Source organism: Aquarana catesbeiana, linkage group LG07 (genome assembly GCF_042186555.1).
Source record: "Aquarana catesbeiana isolate 2022-GZ linkage group LG07, ASM4218655v1, whole genome shotgun sequence".
Classification (NCBI taxonomy): domain Eukaryota; kingdom Metazoa; phylum Chordata; class Amphibia; order Anura; family Ranidae; genus Aquarana; species Aquarana catesbeiana.
This window is the reverse complement of record NC_133330.1, coordinates 198,577,642-198,603,926: the sequence shown is the minus strand read 5'-3', so window position 1 is coordinate 198,603,926 and position 26,285 is coordinate 198,577,642. Positions and strand designations below refer to the sequence as shown.

Below are 26,285 nucleotides of genomic sequence, written 5' to 3'. Positions count from 1 at the left end.
TGCGGAATGGAATCTTCTAAAAAAAAAAAAAAAACACTGGAGAGGTAGCAATAAGGTTAGCGTGCTTAGTCAATGTTCTTCAAAGTGGATTTACAAATTACAGACCCTCACTCCGAAAGGACTCAATGCTGAATTTGCTTTAAACCGCTTTATTAGTGAAGGCTATTCTTCGTTTTTATGAATAGCCTACTGTTTAACGTGATTGTAAAGGAAAACATTTTATTAAAAAAAATAACAAACATGTCATACTTGCCTGTTCTGTGCAGTGGTTTTGCAGAGAAAAATCCCAATCCTCCTCTTGCCCCCCCCCCCCTCCCCCGGTGCTCTGGGCTCACCTCCCTTGCTGAGTGCTGTGGGGGCACTCATGCATGCTCGCTCCTGAGCCCTCTCTCTGCGTCCATAACACAAAGAGAGCATGGCTCGGCCCCACCCCCCGCTCCAGCCTCACTAGCCAATGGCTCCTGCATGTCAGCCAATCAGGAGGGAGAAATCCAAGAAAGCCTCTGGTCTCATGCACATCGCTGGATCGAGATCGGGCTTAGGTAATTATTATAGGGGACTGAGGTTTTTTTTTTTCTTGAGTGTATGGCCCCATTTTTTTTTTTTTTATTGTTCTTTATGGATCTCTCGCTTTTATCTAGTCTGTATCTTAGACTTTGCATTTTTAATCTTCTCCACTAGATTGAGTATGTAACGTTTTTGAGGGGTGGTGTAATTTTAACCACTTCAGCCCCAGAAGGATTTGCCCCCTTAATGACTAGGCCATTTTTTGCGATACGGCACTGCGTCGCTTTAACTGGCGGTTGTGCGACGTTGTACCCAAACAAAATCGACATCATTTTTTCCCCACAAATAGAGATTTCTTTTTGTGGTATTTGATCACCACTGCGGTTTTATTTTTGCACTATAAACAAAGAGCGACAATTTTGAAGAAAAAATATTTTTTTTTACTTTTTGCTATAATACATATCCCCAAAAAAAAAAGCATTCATCAGTTTAGGTATATATAACTTTTACCCAGGTGTGTTCTAACTGTAGGGGGGAATGGGCTGGCAGGGACATCAGAGATCACTATTCCCGATCACTGGGAACAGTAGCTCTCTGTCATGTCTCCTGTCAGAATGGGGATCTGCCTTGTTTACAAGGCAGATCCCCATTCTGCCTCTGTACTAGGCGATTGCGGGTCGCTGGCGGTCATCGCAATCCGCCCGACCTGCAGGCACGCTCCCTTAGTGGAAGCGAGCCCGCCAGCTATCGCGCCTGCGCGAGCTGCCATACAGCTACGGCAATTTGCGCAGGAGAGCCAACCTTCTGCCGTATAACGACGGCGGCTGTCAGCAAGCGGTTAATTGTATATATTTCTTTATCATACGTCACGGAACACAGTTAGGCTAATATTCATTACCTACTGGGTTATACGCCATCTCTAGGGGAATGGACATTGGTAGACAAAGTCTTAGACAGGAAGTGATCCCCTATATAACCCCTCCCATACAGGAAGCACTTCAGTTTTTGCAAGTGTCTGCAAGGTGGATGGGCATGTTTGTTGAGCTCTCTGAGCTCCAGGTCTTTAGTCCCACAAACTGTTCTTAAATGAATCAAGGGATTGACCGATTGGATCCATTTGACACAGGGTTATATGCTTAGATAAATGGTACTGGAGCTTCGCAAAGAAGACGCAAGGATCCTGCAAAGTTTTGCCTGTAATGCGACCTCCGGGCGCTGGACCCTGCGTAGTGGAATTCTGGACACCACAGAGCTAAGGCATTTCTGCAGGGTGCTGTACAGGTCCAAGGGAGTGGACCCTAAAACATGAAAAGGATACCCAGTCCTTGAAGGTCCTCAAGATGGATGAAGATTGGGCTTTTAGTTTCTAAGGCTGCCCTGCGCCTGGACGGGTTAGTGAATCCCCCTTATTTACTTACTGTGGGGTGCGCCCAGTGATTGTAACAATCAGTCAAGCTAGGTAGAGCCTGGACACCTGTGTGCGGTGACCACAGGGTAGAGTTTTTCAAAGAGTACCTTTTTTTTAAAATTTACTTATTAATTTTTTTTTTCTTGTCTGGCTGTTCTTTACCTTAGATGGTCCACGCAGGAGGCTGCGCCATTGCGCATCTTGGTTCGCCATGGCGCACGTGCGTTCTCCAAAATGCTCAGTACTTTGCTCTTGTTTGGCGTCCATGACACATGTCACTTCGCCACAGGCATTGTGCACACTCTGAGCCATGCATGTGCCATAGCCTAATCTGGGCGCATGAAGATTCGCGTCATGTGCGTCCGCACGCATGCGTGGAACATCCCGGTGCACAGCCAGCCTTTTTAAGCTGTGTATGCCAAGCATGTAGTTCTTCCAGAAGGCAGCTGTGGGACACAGAGGAGGCTCTGAACCAGGCGTTTTAAGGAGTTCATTTCCCCTTACCCAGGTTACGTGAGTCACCAGGTCTTGCTTGGCAGACTAAGGTTCTTGGCAGGATTGTTGCATAGGGGCTTGGTGAGCCCTATTAGGAGTCTCCCTTCTGGGGTATGTAAATACTAAACCCAGGTACTCCATTTTTGTGGCTTTCAAAGTCTTCAAAAAAAGAGGAGCGGGGGTTAACACTACAGGGAAAGGCGCACCTATGTCGTGAGTAGCTCCTGAGGAGCCTAGTCTTATCCCTAATGTGTCCCCTGAGAGACCAGAGGCTTCCGGGCAATCTGAGCCGCAGCGCCTGTCTGGTATTGTGCCTACAGTCAACGCTGCTGCTTCACCCTTTATCACCAAGGATGAACTGTCCTCAGCCCTAACCAGGTTAGAGCACAGGATTGCTGGAATGATTGCCTCCATCCCACAGGGTGGCAAGAAGCGTGACGGATCCCCCATCCCCTGAGCCTCCTAGTTTGGTGCTTGAATGGGTTGAGAATGGGGAAGAGCTAAATGCCAAAGATTCTGTGGAGGGCCTGGCAGATGAATCTGCTTCTGAGCAATCTGTGCCAGAAGATGTCCAGTTGGTGTCTGCCTCTCAGTTGCAGAGGCTTTTGATTCGGACTCGAGATGGTTGGTTCGTTCTGCCTTTAAGTTGCCTCCTGCAGAGGTTTCTGAGCCCCCTGGTCCTCTTTGGGGGTCCCTGAGGCCTCCTCAGGCTGCACAGGCTTTCCCCTTGCACCAACTGTTGGAACAGGCGGTGTATGCTGATTGGGAACATCCTGACAGGATTTTCTTTCCTAAGAGGTTTTCCCTTTTATATCCCATGCAGGAAAAGTTTAAGTGGAGCGTGGCAGCCGTAGATTCGAAAGTCTTTCTTAAACAAGGACTTATCTTGTCCAGTGGATAACGCACAGGGCTTGAAGGATCCTGCTGACAAGAGACTGTAGTCATTATTAAAGGCTTCCTTTTTTTTGGCCAGTTCAGCTATTATGCCAGCTGTCTCAGCAATTGGAGTCTGCCAGTCTTTAAAGGATCCGGTCAGACGGCCTGACAGGCCTAACCAAGATGATGATCCTGCTGAAAACAAAGCAGATATACCTCGAGCGCTGTGTTTTGCTGTTAATGCCTTAAAGCAGTGGTCATCAACCCTGTCCTCAGGGCCCACTAACAGGCCAGGTTGTATGTATTACCTTGGGCAGATGCAGACTAGAATACTGCAATCACTGAGCAGCAAATGATATCTGTGATGTATTTCAGTTATCTTGCAAGCCTGGCCTGTTAGTGGGTCCTGAGGACAGGGTTGATGACCACTGCCTTAAAGGATTCAATACTGCAGGTTTCTTGTTTGGCTCTCCTGTGTAGACATGCGCAGACTTTTGTGGATTAAGAACTGGTTAGCCGAGCTTCCTTGTAAGAAGTTATTGGAAGGGTTCCCCTTTCATGGGCAAAGTATGTTTGGTGATGATTTGGACAAATATATCCAAAAGATTTCCAGAGGGAAGGGTTCTCTACTTCCTGTGAAGAGAAAGACCAGGCATACCTTGTGTAAAACTTCAGGGACCACTTCAACTGTCTCAGTGCCAAGGCAGTTCTGCTGCCAACAGGGGCAAGCCCCAGGGCCAGAAGAAACTGAGTCCAAAACTCTTCTAAACCCGGCACCAAGCCCTCCTTTTGAGGGGACGCCCCCACTCTATTGGGTGGGGGGAAGGCTGCTGCACTTTGCAGACATTTGGAGAAGAGTGTTTTAGGACGAGTGGGTCACCTCGACAGTATCCCGCGGTTACAAGCTGGAATTATGGGGGTTTCCCCCTCAGAGGTTTCTAAGATTCAGTGTTCCCGAAACGTATTGTTTCAGGCACTACATCATTTAGTGCATAAAGAAGTGATTGTACAGGTTCCTGTATCCGAAAGAGGCATGGGGTTTTATTTGAACTGGTTTACGGTTCAAAAACCAAACTGGGACACAAGGCCCATATTGGATCTAAGACCCCTAAACCAGAATCTATTAATCCCAGTCCTTTCGGATGGAGTCTGTCTGCTCAGTAGTAGCCCTGCTCCAGATGGGAGACTTTCTAGCCTCCATAGATATCAAGGACGCGTATTTACATGTACCTCTCTTTCAACCTCATCAGAGGTTCCTGCGATTTGCATTAGAGGAACGTCATTTTCAGTTTGTGGCTCTGCCCTTTGGACTTGCCAAAGCTCCCCAGGTGTTCATAAAGGTCCTAGCACCAGTACTGTGTCTTTTAAAGGGCCCAGGGGATCTTGGTGCTCGGTTATCTGGACGACCTCCTGCTCAGAGCTCACTCCCTACAGGCTCTGGTACAGAGCATAGCCTGCACCGAAAGCTTGGGCTGGGTCTTAAATACCGAAAAGTCAACCTTGAGACCAATTCAGTCTGAAGTATTTAGCTCTGATCCTAAGTACGGTCCAGGCAAGGGTATTTTTGCCACCCGTAATGATCTGTGCCCTGAATGATCAGGTGCATCAGATAAGGGGCGCACCAGACAACCCTCTATTCGGCTCTGTATGAGCCTTCTAGGAAGGATGGTGTCCTCCTTCGAGGCAGTGCCCTATGCCCAGTTCCTTTCGAGGCCTATACAACAGGGACATCTTGTTGGCATGGAACAGGGGAGGGCAAGCGCTGGATTATCCCATGTTCTTATCTCCTCAGGCGCACTTAAGCCTAAGCTGGCGGTTGCAAGATCAGAACCTGCGAAAGTGAAGATCCTTCCTCCCGGTATCTTGAAGAGTACTGACCACAGATGCCAGTCTCTCAGGCTGGGGAGCGACCCTAGAGGGGCTCACAGAACAGAACTTGCTCATCAACATCCTAGAGTTGCGGGTAGTACGTCTCGTCCTACGTTCCTGGACGGGGATCTTCAGGACTGCCCTATCAGGGTTTATTTCGAAAAGGCCACCGCAGTGGCCTATATAAACCACCAGTGCGGTACCAGGAGCGGTTCATCTCTGAAGGAGGTGAACTACATACTAGCCTGGGCAGAGGGACATGTGTCGGTTCTATCAGGGGTCCATATCCCGGTAATAGAGAACTGGAAGGCAGATTATCTCAGCCGCTAGCAGATCTGACCGGGGAAATGGCCTCTACACCAAGGGTGTTTTCTAGGAAATTTGCCAGCTATTGGGATGGCCAGATGTCGATCTATTGGCATCCAGGTTCAACAACAAGCTTACATCAGTTTGTGTCCCGAACAAGGGATCCCCTGGCAATCGGAGCAGATGCTCTGGTAGTTCCATGGAGTCAGTACTCCCTGGTTTATGCTTTCCCCCTGATCCCTCTCCTTACACATTTGTTGCGCAGGATTCGGAGAGAGGGGGTTTCAGTCATTCTGGTGGCACCAGCCTGGCCCAGAAGGTCCTGGTTCCCAGGGATCGTGAGATGGGCAATAGACTGGCCATGGACGCTTCCCCGCCGACCTGATCTACTGTCTCAAGGCCCTATATTCTACCCCAATTTACAGGCTCTAAATTTAACGGCACGGCTATTAAAGCCAGGGTGCTGAAGGACCCTGGCATCACAGGACCAGTGGTGCCTACCTTAGTGAATGCTAGGAAAACAGTCACTAGGAAGATTTATCATAAGGTCTGGAAGACTTATGTTGGTTGGTGTGAAGCCAAAAAATGTCATCCTTGGAAATGCGTGATTGGGAGAATTCTCTTTTCTACAGTCGGCTGTGGAAATCAGATTGGCTTTGAGTAGAAACAGAGGTCAGACTCGGCCCTGTCAGTATTCTTCTAAAGGACTTTACCCTCCCATTCCCTAGTCCGAACCTTTATGCACGGGGCAATTCGTTTGCTTCCCCCCCATTATGTCACCTATGTGTCCTTGGGACTTAAATTTGGTGCTGTCTGTGTTACAGAAACAACCATTTAAGCCTATCAAGGAAATTCTATTATTTTTGCTGTCAGGCAAGCTAGCCTTCCTGATGGCCATCACCTTGGCTAGAAGGGTGGTCGAGGTTGGCAGCCCTTTCTTGCAAGGAACCATACTTGATCTTTCACCACAGCAGGGTCGTGTTACAACCTGTTCCATCCTTTTTGCCAAAAGTGGTGTCGGCCTTTCATTTAAATCAGGACATTGTTTTGCCTTCTTTTTTTTCTCAGCCTTGTTCGGCGTAAGAGACTACTGCATTCCTTGGATGTTGTCTGGGCAGTCAGAGTTTATTTGTCGATATCTGAGGATCAGACTCCTTTTTTTGTTTTACCAGAAGGACCCAAGAAGGGGCATGCAGCTTCCATTGCCAATTGGGTCCATCAGTTGGTTGTTCAGGCTTATGTTCTGAAACATAAACATTAGGGCGAGAGCTCATTCTACCAGGGGTGTAGGAACCTCCTGGGCTTTTCGCCATCAGGTAGCTGTGGCTCAGATTTGTAAGGCTGCTACCTGGTCTTCAGTGCATACGTTCACAAAATTTTTACAAGTGGATGTTCGAGCAGCCGAGGATTCGGCTTTTGGCCGCAGTGTACTGTGGGCTGCTGTATAAGGTCTGATGGCTATTGTTTGGCAGGGTGTCTCCTTCTCCATCCAGGCTATTGCTCTGGGATGTCCCAGTAGGTAATGAATATTAGCCTAACTCTGTGTCCCCTGATGTATGATAAAGAAAATAGGATTTTTTCGTCATACTTGTAAAATCCTTTTCTTTGAGTACATCATGGGACACAGAGGTCCCTGCCCTCTTTTTGAGAATTCAGTGCTTGCTACAAAACTGAAGTGCTTCCTGTATGGGAGGGGTTATATAGGGGATCACTTCCTGTCTGAAGACCTTTGGTCTATCAGTGTCCGTTCACCTAATGATGAAGTATAACCCAGCAGGTAATGAATATTAGCCTGACTGTGTCCCGTGAGATACTCAAAGAAAAGTACAGTATTTTACAGGAAAGTATGACGAAAAAAATCCTACTTTTATTGCAGTTGCTTTTTAACCCCTTTGATGCTAATAGAAAATCCCACACTTGGATGCTAATAAAAACAAATCCCAAAAGTAAGGGTCAACCCCAGAAACCATGTAATACAAATATCAAAACACAAAAAAATGTTTTAATGTCCTAGCTTGGCATGTTGATGGGGACAAGGGCACTTGCCTACATTCCTGGTTCCAGTGCTTTACCGGGTGAGGGGTGTTCACCCATGGTCATCTTGTATCATAAGGTAAAACACTGATGCCTGGAAAGGTTTCCATGATGATGATCTCGCACACAATCGAAGGTTCATAAATGAATTCATTCAGGCATGCAGCTAAAACGTATTTATATCCGCTACTCATTTTAGCCCTAAAAGGGGTCTTAATCATAGCTCAGTCCTATTAAGACCCTTTTCAGTTTTTGAAATGTGTTTTGTAGTCCAGATTGTAGAACCTTTTTTAGTGTAGTCGAATGGTATATGAAATTTTAATATGAAATATGTTTGAAGGCTATGGAATATGTTCACATGTTAACAGCTTTGTCAACATATGAAAACTTACCTTCTGAACATCACCCTACTGGTGTATTAGATTCTTAAGTCCTAACTCTCACAAACTGCATATGTTTGCAGTAATCATGTTAGTTATATGCATGCACTGAGTGTCAGTTGCCAGCTTCACTTAAATATTTCAGTATGCAGTATTGAAGCAAGAAATGCTAATATTTTAATAAAATGTTACATAGATCATTATGCTGTACAGGATAATTTTGTGTCTTACATGAATTAACATTAAAAATAAGTATTTAAAGTGAATCTTCTCGGAAATGACATCTTTTTAGTGGAAAAAAATGTGATTGTAAACTTGATTACCATTCACAATTTATAACAAAAAACGTCAATCTGGATATATGGTAGCTCACTAAACTATTGGAGTATCTATATATGATGGACTGTCTTATTCAACAGCTTTTGTCTACCCTTAATATGTTCGGGCTGTTTTTCAATGTTAACGCATGGTGTTTCGTCAGTTTATACCTTAGAATTAAGAAGGTAGCAACATTTACTGCAATAGAGTGAATAAGGCGTGTGCTACCCTGTGTCTGAAAAGACTAGGAAAAACATATGTAAAAAAAAAAAATGTTTAGTAGTCAGTGGATAAAGCTGCCATTCCTTGGAGTGGTGCTAAATGTGTTTCTTTATGAGACAAAAGATGAGTGCTCTCGTGCAGTCCGGTGCTCAATCCAAGAGAACAAACGCACTCCACCAATAAGTGCAATGGCGCTCGCCTTTATTTTAAAGGTAACGCACATCGGATCAAACACTGCTCTCCATGAAGTGTTTGTCACTCAGTAGGGGATCGATCAGCTTGCACATGAAAAAATACAAACAATCCTCATGGTGTAGTATAAAACAACTGGGTTTATAAAAAAAAAGTAGAGACTTAAAGTTTAAAATCACTGCAGCCAGCAGAGTCTAGGACCAAGGGGTCACACGCTTGCAAATTCAAACTTCCAGTCTCGGCCGCAACCGGAAGTGATGTCACCCGGCTCCTCCCAACGTGTTGCGTCATGGGCACGTGACTTTATCTAGGGCCCTACCACTTTATTGTGGTCACTTTGAGTGATATTCATTATTATTATTATACAGGATTTATATAGCGCCAACAGTTTACCTAGCACTTTACAACTTGAGGGTAGACAGTACAAATACAATACACTAGGATTTAGAGGGCCCTGCTCCTTAGAGCTTACAATCTAAGAGACTTGTTTATTCATGCTATATGTTATACGTTTATTTAACTCTTATATGTTCATTAGAGCACTCCTCTTTTGTCTCATATAGAAACAGATTTAGCCCCACTTCATATATATTTTGAACATTTACTGCAGCCAAAGCCTGCTTCAAAATAATACAAATTCAAGTACAAAATGCTGAAAGTACAGTGCATAAATGGGCAGTGATGGGGTTTACACCACCATATGTACTGATGAAACAATTGTATATTTATTGCATAGAGTCACAAAAGATTTAGCTCCAAATCTCTTACACTGCAGACATACAACTTTGAGGCTATGGGAACAGCAGGGCCATGATGCAGTCACATGTCCTTAAAGTGGTTGTAAAGACTGAAGGTTTTTATCTTCATGAATTCTATACAGCCCCCCTAATACTTACCTGAGCTCGAGCTCAACCCAAAGATGTGCATGAGAGGAGTGATCTCTCTATCCTCATTGGCTGAGACACAGCACTCCTGCTGCTGTCAGTCACAGCCAGTGAGGAGGGGGCAGAGCTGAGACTTACTCTGTGTGTCTTAAGAACACACATAGGTGGATCAGGCATGAGCATGCACGAGTGCCCCCATAGCAAGCGGCTTGCTATGGGAGCACTCAGTAAGAAGGTTTATGGGCCAGGAGCACCAAGGCAGGGATGCGAAAAAAGGAGGTTTGGAGCTGCTCTGTGCAAAACCATTGCACAAAGCAGGTAAGTATAACCTGTAATGCAACGTACACATGGCCGGACTTGCCAACGGGCTAAACTCCGTCGTCATTTCTGACGGAAAGATTTAGAACATGTTCTATATCTGAGTCCGTCGGAAATGCCGACAGAAAAAGTCTGATGGGGCATACACAGTCGGAATGTCCAACCGAAAGCTCCCATCTGACTTTTTCTGTTGGGAAGTCCGGCCGTGTGTACGCGGCATTACTTAAAAATAAAAACAAAAAACGTAAGACTTTAGGCGCACTGCTTTTATCCAAATTGTCTTTCAGGACAGCACCTGGAGAGTGCGTATCTCCACCCATTTTCCCAGGAAATACTGCAATCTCAATCTTTTAAAGGCAGAACACTTCCGCCATGGCTTCAATTGTAGTGATTCCTCTGCCGTGGTAGAAGCGATGCATGGGAACTGAGGATGGTGCTGCGCTCTCCCCGGGTTGGGAGAATTGGTGGCATATCTTTTTGTTTATATTTTTCCCTGTTGGGGCCATCACAACACCCCCCCCCCCTGCTTAACAGGTGGGGGTGTTCTGGAGTTCTTCCCCTCTTCCAGCCCAGCAAGGGCAATGGTCGGCTGAAGGTCTCCTTTCTGCTGGGGGTGTGGGATCAGTGCAGGTGTCTTGGGCCTTTGGGCTTCTGATCGCTCCAGGACACGGCTGACAGGTGATGACACTTCTGGGAAAAACGGGCTTTGGTTTTGCAGAGCAGTTCTGATCCTCCTCTTGGGTCCCCCGCCGTTGCTTGTGGCTTCCCCTTTTTACCGAGTGCCCCCATAGAAAGCTGCTTTCAATGGGTGCACTCGCGTGTGCTTGTTCTTGAGCTGCCCTCTCTACGCCTATTGACACAGACTGGGTGTCTCAGCCCCACCCCCCACTCAAGAGTTGGATTGACAGTGGCTCCCGCTGCTATCAATCTGCCGAGTGGTGAGGGACAGAGCTGGGAGAGCTGCTGAATCGAGATCAGGCTCAGGTAAGTATACTGTATGGTGGGCTGGGGGGATCCTGCAGCACAGAAGGCTTTTACCCTAATGCATTGAACAAATCCAAGTTTCCAATGCATTTAAGGTAAAAAACCTTCAGCCTTTACAACCACCTTAAGCCTTTATTGAGTGAATTATTTTTTTAATCACTAGTTTCTTCAGAACAAACACCTAAATTACAGCATTTAAACAAACTCCGTTTGCAGACAGGGAGGTTCCAGCAGGATCGCAATGTGAGCAGCTGCATTGACAAGCAACTGCCCTCTTATTTCATAATGCATCCTGCTAGAAGGGAGTTGTCACAGTAAAGAATAGATGTGATTGTCTCTTTCCCTAAGGGCAGCTCACAAGCTTTTATCTACTTGAAAAAGCCTACTGTGGCCATTTTTATGTAGCCATCTTAAATTTTTAAAATATAAAATGTAGAAAACCAGAATCTGAGTTTTACCACATGTTGTCTTCAGAGAAAGAGATTATGCTAAATAAAATCCCATGCATACTCTGGTCAAACAAGATGTTGATGTGTTGAAATTTATTTTAACGCTTTAAGTTTTAGCAAGTTATCTTATCTCGAAGTACAGATATCCATTTTCTTCGACATATATAGTTACAGAACTCCTAAACTGGTCACATGATAATTTCCCTTACAGGTTAATCCAGTTGCTGCATTTATGCTTCCTTATTAACAGTGTCTTTGTAAATAAAATCATGTTCATCTTTATTTAATCCTGTGCAGATTTTTGATTTGATGGATGCCAAGGCAAGAGCTGACTGTATCAAAGAGATTGACCTCCTTAAGGTAAACACTTTTTGAAGCACCCCTAAGATTGTTTGTAGTATGTGCTTTTTGTGTGAAATCTGATGCTTTTGATGATTTTGCTTTTCCCTTCGTCTAGCTGAGCCCATTTTTCCAATGTGCCACATAAAGGCTTTGAACCGCTTATTCTTCACATCTCCTATGAACTTGGCATCTTTAAATAAGAGAGGAAAGATGTTTACATCTTAGGATAAAACTGCATTAAAGTTCCCTTTGCTCTCTCTTTACAACATGCACAGTGGGATTATATGTTGCCCTCAAACTTTTTTTGTTACCAAGATAACATTGTGCAGGAATGTTCTTTTTGAAAAGTAATCCAGAATGTTGGTGCATCAAACGAAACTTGCTTTTGTGTTCATTTTTAAGATTCTGCACATTGATCACTTTAAACAGGATACCTCAGAATTCCGTAAAATAATTGTATATAACTGATCTGATAAGTTTTTTTTTTTTTTATGAGGATATAAGTATGCAGTGACATTTCATACTTTTGTTTAAGCTTAGCTTTCATGATGATGTACTTGATGCACGTCCGAGAGACGATGATCCCACATACCTAGTTCAACAGGATGTTGTTTTAAAAGCTAATCCTAAACATTCCTCTTCAGCATTTTCTAAAATTCAGTGTACTAATCACAGGGATGTGTCAATAGAGAGCTTAACAAACCAGCTTCCAAAAAAATAAAAGAATGTCATCATATGATCTTACCAGAAGAAGAAAATCCTATTCCCAATTTCCGTCTCCCTTGACATCACTCATATATTGAGAGGATCCAAGAGATAAACTTGAGTGGGCATAACGGCTATACAGGTTGCCAAAGAATCTATAATAGATGTGAATTATACTACTTAGGGTTTTTTTTTATTTCAGTTATGCTGAAAATCCTTCTGAAAAGAAATTAAAAATGTAATATTCATGCGCATCATACTAAAAATAATTTATCATGTAAGACCTATTGAAGTTTTCTCTGATGGTAAAGAAGTATTAAACCCAAAATCAAAAACGTTTAAACTGCAGTTTACAAATTATTAGACTTTGGTGGCTGTGTTAGGTTTTTTCTTTTTTGAAGCTTTTTTTCCCTTTTATTTCACCTGGTGATCCAGTTATGTATGTTTTTCAGTTTACTAGAACAGACCAAGCTGTCCGTGTAGCATTTAGCGAGTAAAGACAAACCATTTACAGCTGACAGGGGTGCTTATAATTCAGCTTTTATTTATTAAACATTTATCCCAAAAGAAAAAAGTTGCTGTAACTGCTTAAATATTGTTAGCTGGAGTTCAGCTTCAAATTTTTGCTCAAGTCCATCTAAATCTGCTAGTCTGATACTACCCTCTCCCTAGATTGACATTGCTGTTGTCTAGAGGTGTCTGCTTCACTAGTTCATCCGGAATTCAGGCACCCTAAGATAGAAAGTGTGTTTAATGGCAAGATCATCAGGTGAAATAAAGGGGGGAAAAAAAAACCTTAAAAAAAAGCCAGCCAAGAACATAGTATTTTCTTTATTGTACATCACAGGGCACAGGGTATCTTCATCTCCATTATAGTAAGATTATGCTGCCACGTTCAGGAGACTGACACTAGCAAAAAAGAAAGAAAATCCCCCCTACCCCATTCAGAAGGTCTTCAGGTTTTTTTTTTTTTGTGCTTTTATTTTAGGTGATGGTCATGTCTGTGCAGTCTCTGCACAAAAAATAGCTTCACGGCTGTTCCATTTGAGATTAGAACACTGGTTTCTGGATCCATTACGTACAGCTTTTCAACAGTCAGGATTGGTACACGAACCTCATACGGGACACACGAGGATGGAATGTAAGGTTGTGAGTCCTCAAGTGGACCCTGCGGAGCAGGACCCTGTGGGGCGGGACCCTACCCAATGATCTGTTGAATTGTGGACATGTAAGGCTCTCTACAACTCCAGGGCAGTGATCCCCAGGTGGGGAGTCAAATCCCTGAAGGCTCTTTTAGCGTTGCTCACCATGATGGGTGAAAATTGACCCCCCCCCCCCCCCAGAGGAACGTGCAGCATTGGTGTATGCCCTAGGGTAGTCTCTGCTGGTGCCCCCTGTTATCCTTATCTAGGGACTGCTGAGGACAAGAAACTTATTTGCCAAATGCAGGAGATGGAGAGTTTTCTGTGTCCCCTGCATTCACTTTAGACTGCCAAGCTGCGGGCATGTGTAGTACAGCCAGTGACATCACCAGTGTGGTTGAGCGCACCCGTGCCAAGCATCTTTTGGGTCCCATGTGAGCAGGTATAACTGCAGCTGTGGGCCTGCAGGTCACAGCAAAAGACTGTTGAAGGGCTCTACAAGTCGCAGCACCAACATATATGAGAGCATTCTGTGGGACTACAGGATGCAGCAGAACTTTCACCCTGGGGGTGGGGTTACTAAGTGTTTTCTGGTGGGGGCGGTGGGGCACTGGCAGGATCAGAAAGTTCTAATATCTCACCTGCGCTCTGGTGTTTAGTGAGACAGTGCCTTCTTGGCTGACTCGGATCGCTGTTCTCAGCAAGGAGCTACTAATCAGGCCGTTTTGCACAGACCAGTGAGGAGGGGATGTAGGGGGTAATGGATCCCAAATACCTTATTGGGGTTGGGGGATCTTGGGTACACAGCCTCCTGTGCAGTTTATCCTTTGAAGGTCAGAGTGTTCTCTACAGATCTGACTCCCTCCACCTATCTGGTACTCCCGCTACTTACCAGGCACCTTGCTCCAGTACTTGTGTCATGAGGGAAATTCTCATCTGCCATTGCTGGTTTACAACACAAGCTTTCTGGAATTCTTGCCGGCTTGGATTGCCTTTGTCGCAAGTAGAAATGTTCCCTCTCTATTAATGGAAGAGAAACCAGTGGAGGATGGGGTTGACGAAGACCTGAATGTTCCGGTGGACTGAGACGCAGAAGAATCCTTATCCGAAGATTCTACTCCTGAAGAACTCAAGGGTCAAGGATTATCTCAAGGTACTGTGTCCTCTGCTCCAGAGGTTACAGGATTTGGAGCATAGCATCTGCTAGAACATCCCCAATCCTTCCTTGTACATCATCATTTAAAAGCTGTTTTGTGCACAGATTGGGCTCACATTAACAAGGGGTTTTGCCAAAAATGTTTGCTCGGCAAAACCCTACGGAGGGGTGACTTCACTAAGAAATGTATGCCTGCAGTGGATTTGGCAGTTACTTATCTTAACAAGACCCTCATTGACTTAGTGGACACGGCCCTGGAATTTAAGGATTCCTCAGACAAACATCTTGAGGCATTATTCAAGGCCTCATTTTTCTCTGGTTGGAGCAGTTTTACAACTGGCAATTGCAGCTGTAGATGTGTGTCAAAGCCTTAAGGTCTGGGCATGATGCATGATGAGAGAGGGATTTTAATGGTGGAGATAGAGTAGTAGAAACCTGGAGGATTTCTCTTAGCTTCTCGGGTGCCTTAAAGGACTCCATTCAGCAACTTTGGTGTCATTGGGGCCTTACTCATATACTTGTGCAGGATCGTATGGCTGAGGTGTTGGTCAGCATAATTGACCTGTAAAACTGAGCACTTAGAGTGGGGTGGGGATATAGGAGAGGTGCCCCAGGGTGCATTTGATTTGAAAGTTTGCCAGTGTCCAGTCACCGGAAGATACAAGTCTATAACCCATGGTGTATGAATAAGATTCCTGTGTCCTGTACTGTACTCTTAAGATATAGGATTTACAAGTAAATCAAATTCAAGTTATAAGGAACGTTATCATTCAAATGATTTTAATTATGTATCAAATTAAGTTTTATATTCTGAATTGTGTACTTAAAAGTTCTACAGCACCGTGAGTGCTATTCAAGGGATGTGGTGATTTTAGAGCTGTGTCAACTAACCACATTACAAATACAGGTAAATCAAAATTTCTCTGTTAAAGTTCATCACAGGACACATGGATCCCTTCTGCTTTTGTGGTTTATGGCCTGGTGCAAAAACTGAAGCCTTGTCTAATGGGAGGAAGTTATGCCTAGGTGGTGATTTGCTGTCTTTTTTTGCAACATCCAATCACATGTAGGTGGCAATATAACCCTGTAGTAATGGATTTAATGATACTCTGTGCCCTGTGATATTATCCAAGAAAAGGATTTTTACAGGTAAACCAAAAATCCTATTTTCAGAGGGCATCAACGATAATTGTCCCTATATTTCTTATACTGGGTTTTAGTTTTTTGAAGTTAACACAAACTATTTTAGGAGTTTGTGGTGGTTTCATAATTTTTTATTTTTTTTTAAAGTGAAAGACAAATTTGCTGACCAACAATTCAAAGACAAATTCCAGTTAGCCAAATAATGGTACCAGGAAAGCTTATGCAGTGCAACACAGACATGGTAGGTGAGGTCTATGTAACAGTATTTTTTTTTTTTTTTTTTTTTTAATTTTTTTATTTTTGTGCTTGTAATCTAGCTCTCAATAAAGTTAATATTTTATAATGGAATGACCAATTCTGGTTGAGAGAGATTTACAATTAAGATTAAGAGTAACCCAGGGAGATGGGCGGAGCCTAGCAGAGCAGACATGCATTGTTAGAGCTCCGCATCGCTGAGGAGAGAAGAGAAGGACAAAGCGGAGCCTGCAGGCTCAAAAGGTATCCATTTGAACCTTTTTGCCCCAGGGAACAAACTGTGAAAGTTTGGGCAGGAAATATGGTACTGGGAGGAAACCGTGACAGAAATAAAAATCACCTCACAAAGAGCTCACAGGCACTCACTGCAACTAAAGCAGCTCCAGTCACCTCACAAGATACAGCATCAGGGCGCTCTCACAGACAGAAAATGTCACAGCAAGACTCTCCATTTGAGTCAGATACAGAACAAATCCTCTCACAAACTTCTCCTCAAGCCTCCTCAGCATCCCCAGTAATATTATTACAATTTGAAAAGATGCTTCATAAGGCTTTAAAACAAACCTCAGACCAAATAACAAAAAGCCTAACCAAAGAAATAAGAGAGCTGGGAAACCGCACCGCAGCCTTAGAAATAAAAATGGATGAAATTGAAATTACAACCCAAGTAAATATAACAGAATTGGAACAATTAAAAGAAGAGAATTTAATACTTCAAACTAAGCTCGAAGATTACGAAAATAGAGCCAGACGTTCAAACTTGCGCATAAGGGGAATACCTGAAACTGTGACAGACCTGCAATCTACTATTACTGCTCTATTACAAGAACTAAAGCCAGATATCCCTATTGAACGTTTAGAACTGGACAGAGTACACAGAGCCCTCACAGCCAAAAAGAAAAATGGACCCCCACGTGATATAATCACAAAATTTCATTATTACAGAACGAAAGAACAAATACTAATTGCTGCAAGAGAAAAAAAGGAACTTAATTTTCAAGGACACAATTATCAAATTTTTGCTGACCTATCCCAACTTACTATTACTAAAAGACGATCCATGAAACCCCAACTAATGGAACTGCAACGCCACAACATTATGTATCAATGGGGCTTCCCCTTTTCAGTCAGATTTAACTACCAAGGTACAATTTACAGAAGCAGATCAGCAGATGAACTACAACAAACCCTTTTAAAATTAAATCTGACAGAACCCACAAGCAGCAACTCTCCCACACGCAGAAGAATGGCATCATCTTCACCTTCAGGCAGCACTCAGAAAATTTCAGAACAAAATGGGAATCATCATTCTCACAAAAGAGGCCGTTATGCCACATCATCCATGGACCAAGAAGATTCAATGGACTGACATCCTAATTCCTGATATCTCTTCATTTATTATACTAAGAGATGGTTCTCTATAAAAAACCTGTATTTATAACTGAATGTAACTGCATTCTGATAGTCACACACTGTGTGGGATCATGTTACATTCCAGTTATATTTCTTATAACTTCTGATTCATATAGCCTTAGAATATATAAGTGAAATAAGGAAATTCTTGTTCAGTTATATATTATCAGGTAATAACAATAGATTTATTACTTTTTAGGACAAATATGTTCAATAATCCAGAAGTAATGGAAGTTTTTTCTTTCTTTTCTTAAAACAAATATATTATTACCTAACTAGTTCCTAGAATTATGTTTTTGTTCTAATCTGAAGCAATACAACCTCAATTTTATGAGTTAACATATCTAAACAGTTACATATGAATAAAATATGTAATTGTTTACTCTAAAAGGGTTAAAATCCCAAAATAATTCAAACTATCTTCATCAATACCAAAGTTATTAACAGTACCTTTCTAGCTGAATTATTTAGCCTAGGGCAAGACTAACCATATACAACCACCCTGGAATAAATAATTTCAACAAAAACTATATTCTGCACTCCAATTAATGAAACATCATTTTGATGTCTTTTGACATAGCACTTCTCTCCTGTAAGCGGAAGATCCGTGTACCCCCATTAGCCCTCCTCATTCTCCCAACCATATTATGTGGGAGTGTGACGAAGGCACTTATTCCCCTGAGAGAGATATTTATTCTCTTTCACGGGTAAATTGTGATTACTTGCAAAAAATAATTTATACAATGTATCATCTAATCTCATATGTTTTTTGTTTACTCTTTACTCCAGAATTCACTGGTTTCTTTTCTATCTATTCATCTCTTCAGTCCACACAGGTTGATCTGCGCAGTCAGCTCTGCATAACAAAAAGTAAGTCAAAACTATTTGATCTGTTACCATGGCACCACTGAATATACTTTCCCTGAATGTTCAGGGAATAAATGTCCCTCAAAAAAGGACCAAAGCCTTCCGTACTTTCCATAACAAGAAGGCTCACATAGTATGCCTCCAAGAAACAGACTTCACCAAAGATTCTACTCCAAAATATATTTCTCCTTTTTATCAACAAATTTACACGGCTTCTGCCTGTACCAAGCAAAGGGGAACTCTAATTGCATTTCACCGATCCACACCATTCACCTTATCATCAGAAATTAAAGACCCAGAAGGTAGATACCTGATACTCAAGGGTTATATAATGGATACAGCAATCACGGTGATTTCCTACTACGCTCCTAACAAACAACCTACACCATTCCTCTCACATATATTACAAGTGATTAATACACACAAAATAGGAACAGTGATAATGTGGGGATTCGAACCAGGTCCTCCTCCCATTTCTAGATAAATCACCTTTTACACCATCCAAAATAACCTCTAGATTACCTTTTTCTCAACTTCTTTCCAAATACAATCTGGTAGATTCGTGGAGAGAAAGTAACCCAATGAAAAAGAAATTCACTTATTTCTCGCACCCTCATCAAACCTTCACCAGAATAGATCATATTTTTCTAACAATAGGAATGATACCAGAAATTATTGCATCAGATATAATTCCGATTCCGTGGTCTGACCATAATGCAGTATACACTACTATAGCCTCAGCCATATCAAAAGCGCATGACCCAACGTGGTACTTACCGGACATAATGCTCAAACACCCACTACATCAGATGGCCATTGAACAAGCTTTAAAGGAATACATATCAATTAATAATACAACAGACATCTCCCCAATAACACTGTGGGAAGCTCATAAGCCTGTCTTGTGTGGTACAATACAAAGACAAATGGCACTATTTAAACAAGAACGCAAAAATCTAGCAAAAAAACTAGAACTCCATTTTAATGCAGCCTACATATCATTTCAAGATAATCCATCTCAGAGTACAAAATCTCATCTGGAAAAATCTAGATTGGAATACGATCTATTTCTCACTGAGTCAGTTGATAAATCCCTCAAACGCTCCAAACACAATTTCTACATGAATACAAACAAACCAGGTACATATTTGGCTCGGGCATTAAATTCAACTAACAAATCTTTCAAACCAATACGTTGGAAATTATCAAAAAATGTTTACACTTTTAATCCAGTTAAAATAGTCCATAAATTTCACTCACATCTCGCAACTTTATACAAGACAAACAATGAATTTAATCCTACAGAGGCTGAATCCTTCTTCTCAAAAATAACCTTACCTGAGTTATCTCAGAATCAAAAAAGCAGTTTGGATGAGCCTATAACTATAGATGCTAACGCCATAAAAGACCTAAAACTTAACAAAAGACCAGGCCCAGACGGCTACTCGGCTTTATACTATAAAACATTCTCAGAAATACTCTCTCCCATTCTCACTGAAACTTTTAACAAACTTCTAGATGGACATTCTTTTCGGCAAGAAACACTAATGGCAATTGTATGATCCCAAAACCCCTTTCTGATGATACTTCCTGTGTGAATTATCGGCCTATCTCTCTGTTAAACCTCTATTAAATTATTAGCAAAAATTAATAGCAAAACGCCTCAATAGCATTATAGGAAAATTAATACATAGAGATCAAGTAGGCTTCATGCCAAATAGACAGGCAGGTGATAATATACGCGGGGCAGTGTTATTAGCACATATTGCTAAAAAACGGAAAATCCCTTTATGTTTTCTATCTCTCGATATTAAGAGGGCATTTGACACAGTATCCTGGCAATATATGCAATATTCATTACAAAAATGGAGTTTTGGACCCCACTTTTTAACATGGATCAAAGCATTATATAATAAACCCAAAGCCTATATAAAATATGCTGGATACAAATCTGAAGCATTTAATATCGAAAGAGGTACCCGACAGGGTTGCCCATTATCTCCCTTATTATTTGCCCTTATACTCGAACCCATGGCCCAATACATCAGAACAAACCAAACTATAACTGGCATTGAAGTAGGAGGTATTACACACAAATGATGTATATTCACAGACGATATATTACTTTTTCTATCATCACCACAGGTCTCTGGTCCTAACTTAATACCAGCTCTTGATGGATTTGCAGCCCTATTCGGCCTTATGATTAATCCTAAGAAATGCCTAGTGCTTATTATTTCACTCACAAACATGGAATTGATCCCGGCTAGGGCTGCACTCCCATTCACATGGGCAGAAAAATCAATCCCATATCTTGGAATTCATTTAACAGCATCTCATCCTGACTTATTCTCAACCAATTATCCTCCTGTATTAAGACAGATCACAAATCTAATAAAACAATGGTCGCAACTTCCTTTATCCTGGATAGGGAAGATTAATGCAATCAAAATGACTATTCTACCCAAATTGCTTTATCTATTCAGAGTCCTCCCTATTCCAATTCCTTCCTATTTTTTGAGAATAGTACAAAAAAGAGCAACTTCATTTATATGGGGCTCTTCTAAACCACGTATACCTATACACATACTACATCTTCTCAAAAAAAAAGGAGGCCTGGGATACCCTAATTTTACTAACTACTACAGAGCAGCACATTTGGCCAGTCTGTCCAAATACCATGCAAAACAGGAAATCCCATTATGGGTATTTATAGAGGCTTCAAAAAATGACCCTCTATTAATATCAAATTTATTATGGCTTGATCCTAAAGACCGCTTTAAAATTCATAATCCCATAACTAAACACTTCTTATCTCTCTGGGATAAACTAAAAACCAAATATCAATTACAATCTCCACACAATCCTCTCCTTTCTTTTATCAGAAATCCGGCCTTTTATCCGGCATGGATCTACCCAAATTCTTTTAAAGCTTGGACAACATCAGGCATTCAGACACTAAATGACTTCATAGCATCTAAATCATTCCTTTCATTCGCTTAGAGAAAAATATGATCTACCAAACTCTGAGATATTTAGATATCTCCAAATCAAAAATTTCTATACACCATTCCTTAAAGGGGGATACACCATTATCCCAATTATCCATTTTTGAATCAATCTGTACAAAAGATCCATTTGCTAAAGGTACAATTTCATCACTTTATAATCAATTATATGGAGTAGCAAATCTTAATAGACCCTCTTACGTTCAGAGGTGGGAGGAGGACCTGGGACGAACTTTACAAGACACGGACTGGTCTAACATATGGCTCACATCTAAGTCATCTTCACCCAACATCTTAGCACTGGAGACAAATTATAAAGTCCTAACTCACTGGTACCTTGTACCCGCTAGAGTGGCAAAATATTCACCTAATACCTCAGCTCTTTGTTTTCGAGGATGCCCAGAAATAGGCACATATTTACACATATGGTGGACATGCCCAGTAATCCAAACCTTCTGGAAGGAAGTCTTCGTGATTGCATCTAAAATATTTAAAAAAATAATACAACCAGATCCATATTTAACTTTACTTAATCTAAAACCGGAATGGTTAACACTCTCTCAATTCAAACTTATGATCCAACTAATAACGGCTGCAAAACAAACAGTGGCCAAGGCATGGAAATCTCCTTCATTGGTACTAGCAGAAACAATTCACAGAATGAATAATACAATGTCCCATGCTAAGATGGTAGCCATCGATCAAAATCAAATTCCAAAATTTGAAAAACTTTGGCATCCTTGGATAAAACAACAGTTCCTGTCAAACTTCAATGACTCTGTCCTGTTGCCATGGTAACAGATTAAATGACTTACAGAGACACCCATTCTAAGGCTTCAAAGAGAACTAAAAAGAATAATAAACTGACGAGCGGGACAACCTTGTGGACCATACCTCTACCTTTCTACCCTTTTTCTTCTTTCTCTTTCCTTTTCTCCACATTACGATTAAAGCTCATTATCAGAATTTATTTGACCTATATACACTCTACTTGTAAACAATATGTATAGTAGGTATAAATCATTTAAATACCTACGGTAACTAAGGAAATTATATATATCTTTAATTTAGGTTTACGTGAACCCAATGTTTAATATTTGAAATTTCATGATATTTACCTATATAAACCCTACTGTAAAACAATGAGCTTACTTTATAGATCCTTGTAAACTTACTTTATGTATCTTTATAACATTGTATACTCAATAAACTTCTTTTGACAAGGAAGATTAAGAGTAACCCGGGGGTTGACAAAACCTGAATGAAATGTGTTATGTTGGAGATGGTTAGCTAGTTTGTTTTAAATGTACTTTGGTTTAAAGCCTTCTTATTACAGTAATATCTATCTTGTTCTGTAAGGGATACTATATTCAGTGACAGCTGGATTATAGCGCTGCCTACAGCAGGATTTTGGACACTGGCAAGATAAAGTAATCGGTCTGGTATAACCCCCTCTCAACCCTAACTTTTTTTTTTTTTTCTGCTAGTGTCTTAGGAGGATGGATGCAATCTCTCTACTGAGAAAAGTTTAAAGATTAACTGCAGAAAACTAAATAGTCCTTCTTTTCTGTGGGGCTTTTTAGCACTGCAAGGGTTAACTGCTCAATTGACCTAGGGGACATGAAAAGCACTTGTAACCTAACTGATCCTCTGCTGCCCTGGGAAATGGCACTCTCCTCCAGCAGTGGATTGTCCCTCGGTGTCCTCACATCCAGTGCAGGGCTGTGGGCTCTGAATCACTCTTAATTTTGGAGGACCTTAGACTGTTGGAGCACGGGAGAGCAGAGGCAGCAGGGACCCATCTACCTGGGGAAGGTGCATATTTAAGTAAAACTGCCCTTCACAGTCACCCAGACATAAACTAACAGGTAATCCTTGCAGTGTGGATGTGCAGCCCTATGGCAAGGGTAGAATTTAGTTTCCGGAGTTAAGCTTGAGCTGCTCTCCTTAAGCAGCTTTTATGATTGGTACAGTGCCTTGAAAAAGTATTCATACCCCTTGAAATTTTCCACATTTTGCCATGTTACAACTGAAAACGTAATTGTATTTAATTGGGATTTTATGTGATAGACCAACACAAAGTGGCACATAATTGTGAAGTGGAAGGAAAATGATAAAAAGGTTTTCAAATTTTTTTACAAATAAATATGTGAAAAGTGTGATGTGAGTTTGTATTCAGCCCCCTTTACTCTGATACCCCTAACTAAAATCTAGTGGAACCAATTGCCTTCAGAAGTCACCTAATCAGTAAATAGAGTAAACCTGTGTGTAATATAATCTCAGTATGAAGCCCTCAGATTTGTTAGAGAGTCTTGGTGAACAAACGGTATCATAAAGGCCAAGGAACACAATAGACAGGTCAGGGATAAAGTTCTCGATAAATTTAAAGCAGGGTTAGGTTATAAAAAAAATATCCCTAGCTAACATCTCACGGAGCACTGTTCAATCCATCATCAAAAAATGAAAAGAGTATGGCACAACTGCAAACCTGCTAAGACATGGCCATCCACCTAAACCGTGAGGCCAGGCAAGGAAAGCATTAATCAGAGAAGTAGCTAAGAGGCCCAAGGTAACTCTGGAGGAGCTGCAGAGATCCACAGCTCAGGTGGGAGAATCTGTCCACATGACAACTATTATGCCCTGTACACATGAGCAGACTTTTCGACCGGACTGGTCCGGCGGACCATCTGACCGTGTGTGGGCTTCAGCGGACTGTTTCTGTCGAAAATCTGACAGACTTTAGATTTGGAACATGTTTCAAATCTTTACGTCGGAACTCCGCCAGACCCAGTTCCTATCAAAAAATCTGCTTGTCTGTATGCTAGTCCGACGGATGAAAACCGACGATAGGGGCAACTATTGGCTACTGGCTATGAACTTCCTTATTTTAGTTTGGTCATACGTCATCACGTACGAATCCGTCGGACTTTGGTGTGATCGTGTGTAGGCAAGTCCGTTTGTTCGAAAGTCCGTCGGACCTTTGTTGCCGAAAAGTCCGCCTGTGTGTACAGGGCATTAGTCGTGCACTCCACAAATCTGGCCTTTTATGGAAGAGTGGCAAGAAGAAAGCCATTGTTGAAAGAAAGACATAAGAAGTCCCATTTCACTTTGTGAGAAGCCATGTGGGGGACACAGCAAACATGTGGAAGAAGGTGATCTGGTCAGATGAGACCAAAATTAAACTATTTGGCCTAAAAGCAAAACGCTATGTGTGGCGGAAGACTAACACTGCACATCGCCCTGAACACACCATTCCCACCATGAAACATGGTGGTGGCAGCATCATGTTGTCAGGATGCTTTTCTTCAGCAAGCACAGGGAAGCTGGTCAGAGTTTATGGGAAGATGGATGGAGCCAAAATCGGGGCATTCTTAGAAGAAAACCTGTTAGTCTGCAAAAGACTTGAGACGGGAAGGAGGTTCACCTTCTAGCAGGACAGCGACCCTAAACATGGTTTAGATCAAAGCATATTCATGTGTTAGAATAGCTCAGTCCTAAAACCAATTGAGAATCTGTGGCAAGACTTTAAAATTGCTGTTCACAGATGCTCTTCATCCAATCTGACAGAGCTTGAGCTATTTTGCAAAGAAGAATGGGCAAAAATTTCACATATTACGTATGCAAAGCTGGTAGAGACATCCCCAAAAAGACTTGCAGCTGTAATTGACTCTGTATTAACTCTGGGGCCGAATACAAATGCATGCCACACTTTTCAGATATTTCTTTGTAAAAAAATTTGAAAACCATTTATGATTTTGATTCCACTTGACAGTTATGTGCCACTTTGAGCTGGTCTATCACATAAAATCCCAATAAAATACATTTACATGTTTGTTTGTAACATAAAATATGGAAAATTTCAAGGGGTATGAATTCTTTTTCAAGGCACTGCATGTCCTCAACAGTAGCTTTTGGAGGCTGCAACAGGACCCCACTGGGCTAGACAGTTGCGGGGCCTGTCTGGAATCGCACCTTTGGATGCTGGGCTCTGTTTGTTTTTTCTTTTATGACTTTTGTGTGCTATGTTAGCCACAGAGTGCTTTCCAGATTCGGAGCTGCGATCCAGTCTCTAAAGACTCATTTATGAGTGGCAATGCACCACTCCTAAGGGACAACATTAATGTGGACAGTCCAGACCTTAAAGGCTTGGTTGGATCCTGAACCTTCAATGTTAGAGCTGACTCATTGCTTGTAGTATCTGGGTGCTAGATACAGCTCAAGCCTCTGGAATAAATTCTGATTCTCTGCTCCTAGACTCCATCAACACTTAAAGAGCCATCTGGCTCTGCGATGCTGCATATAAATTCTGGGCTTGACGGTACTCTCTTGTGGCAGTTCAGTTTACCCATTTCTACTCCAGACCTGTTTAACTCAACACTGTGTTGCTGTGGGACAAGTCCATTTTGTCTGTAGACAAATCAACTTGCCTAAAATCATTGGTAGCTCAGGAATCCTTTTCTGGGGTTGGGAAATCCTTCCTTCTGATCCCTTGGAAGATCACGACTGATACCGGCATTAAGAGCTAGGGAGGAGTCCTAGACAACTTCTTGGTGCAGGGGACTTGAACGCTGGAGGATTCTCATCTTGGTCAACATTCTGAAACTCCTGGCAATTTAGTTGTATCTACAATACTGGACCTCCTGGTTTAAAAAGTCGCCAGATCTGGATTCAGTTGGACAATGCCAGGGCAGTGATGTACAGCAAACATTAGGGAGGAACCAGAAGTCTTGCTGTGGCAAGAGAAACAAACAAAAAAAAAAATACTAGATAATTGGCAGGCAGCCCACCCCAGCCAACAGCACCTGGACTTGGGAGAATGGTCCTTACATCCAAATGTTTCAGGACCCAAGTCCCAGGTGGGGAAAGCCATATTTAGACCTCCTTGCCTCCAGATTCAACAAACTAGACAGGTTTTTCCCAGGTGAAGCGATCCTCTGGTAGAAGTGGATGCTCTGGTAGCTCTCTGGCATGACTGCAACCTCATCTACACTTTCTCCTCTGAAACTCCTCCT

The 26,285-nt window shown here is 42.1% G+C and overlaps 1 protein-coding gene across 1 annotated transcript in view; it reads left to right on the top strand.

The window, feature by feature from the left end:
* Nucleotides 1-26,285, top strand: part of NEK7 (NIMA related kinase 7) — a 242,607-nt gene that overhangs the window by 106,454 nt on the left and 109,868 nt on the right. The window contains exon 4 of the mRNA XM_073592966.1: nucleotides 11,540-11,602. Within this exon, the coding sequence (XP_073449067.1) occupies nucleotides 11,540-11,602 (63 nt within the window). The remainder of the gene's footprint in view (nucleotides 1-11,539; nucleotides 11,603-26,285) is intronic.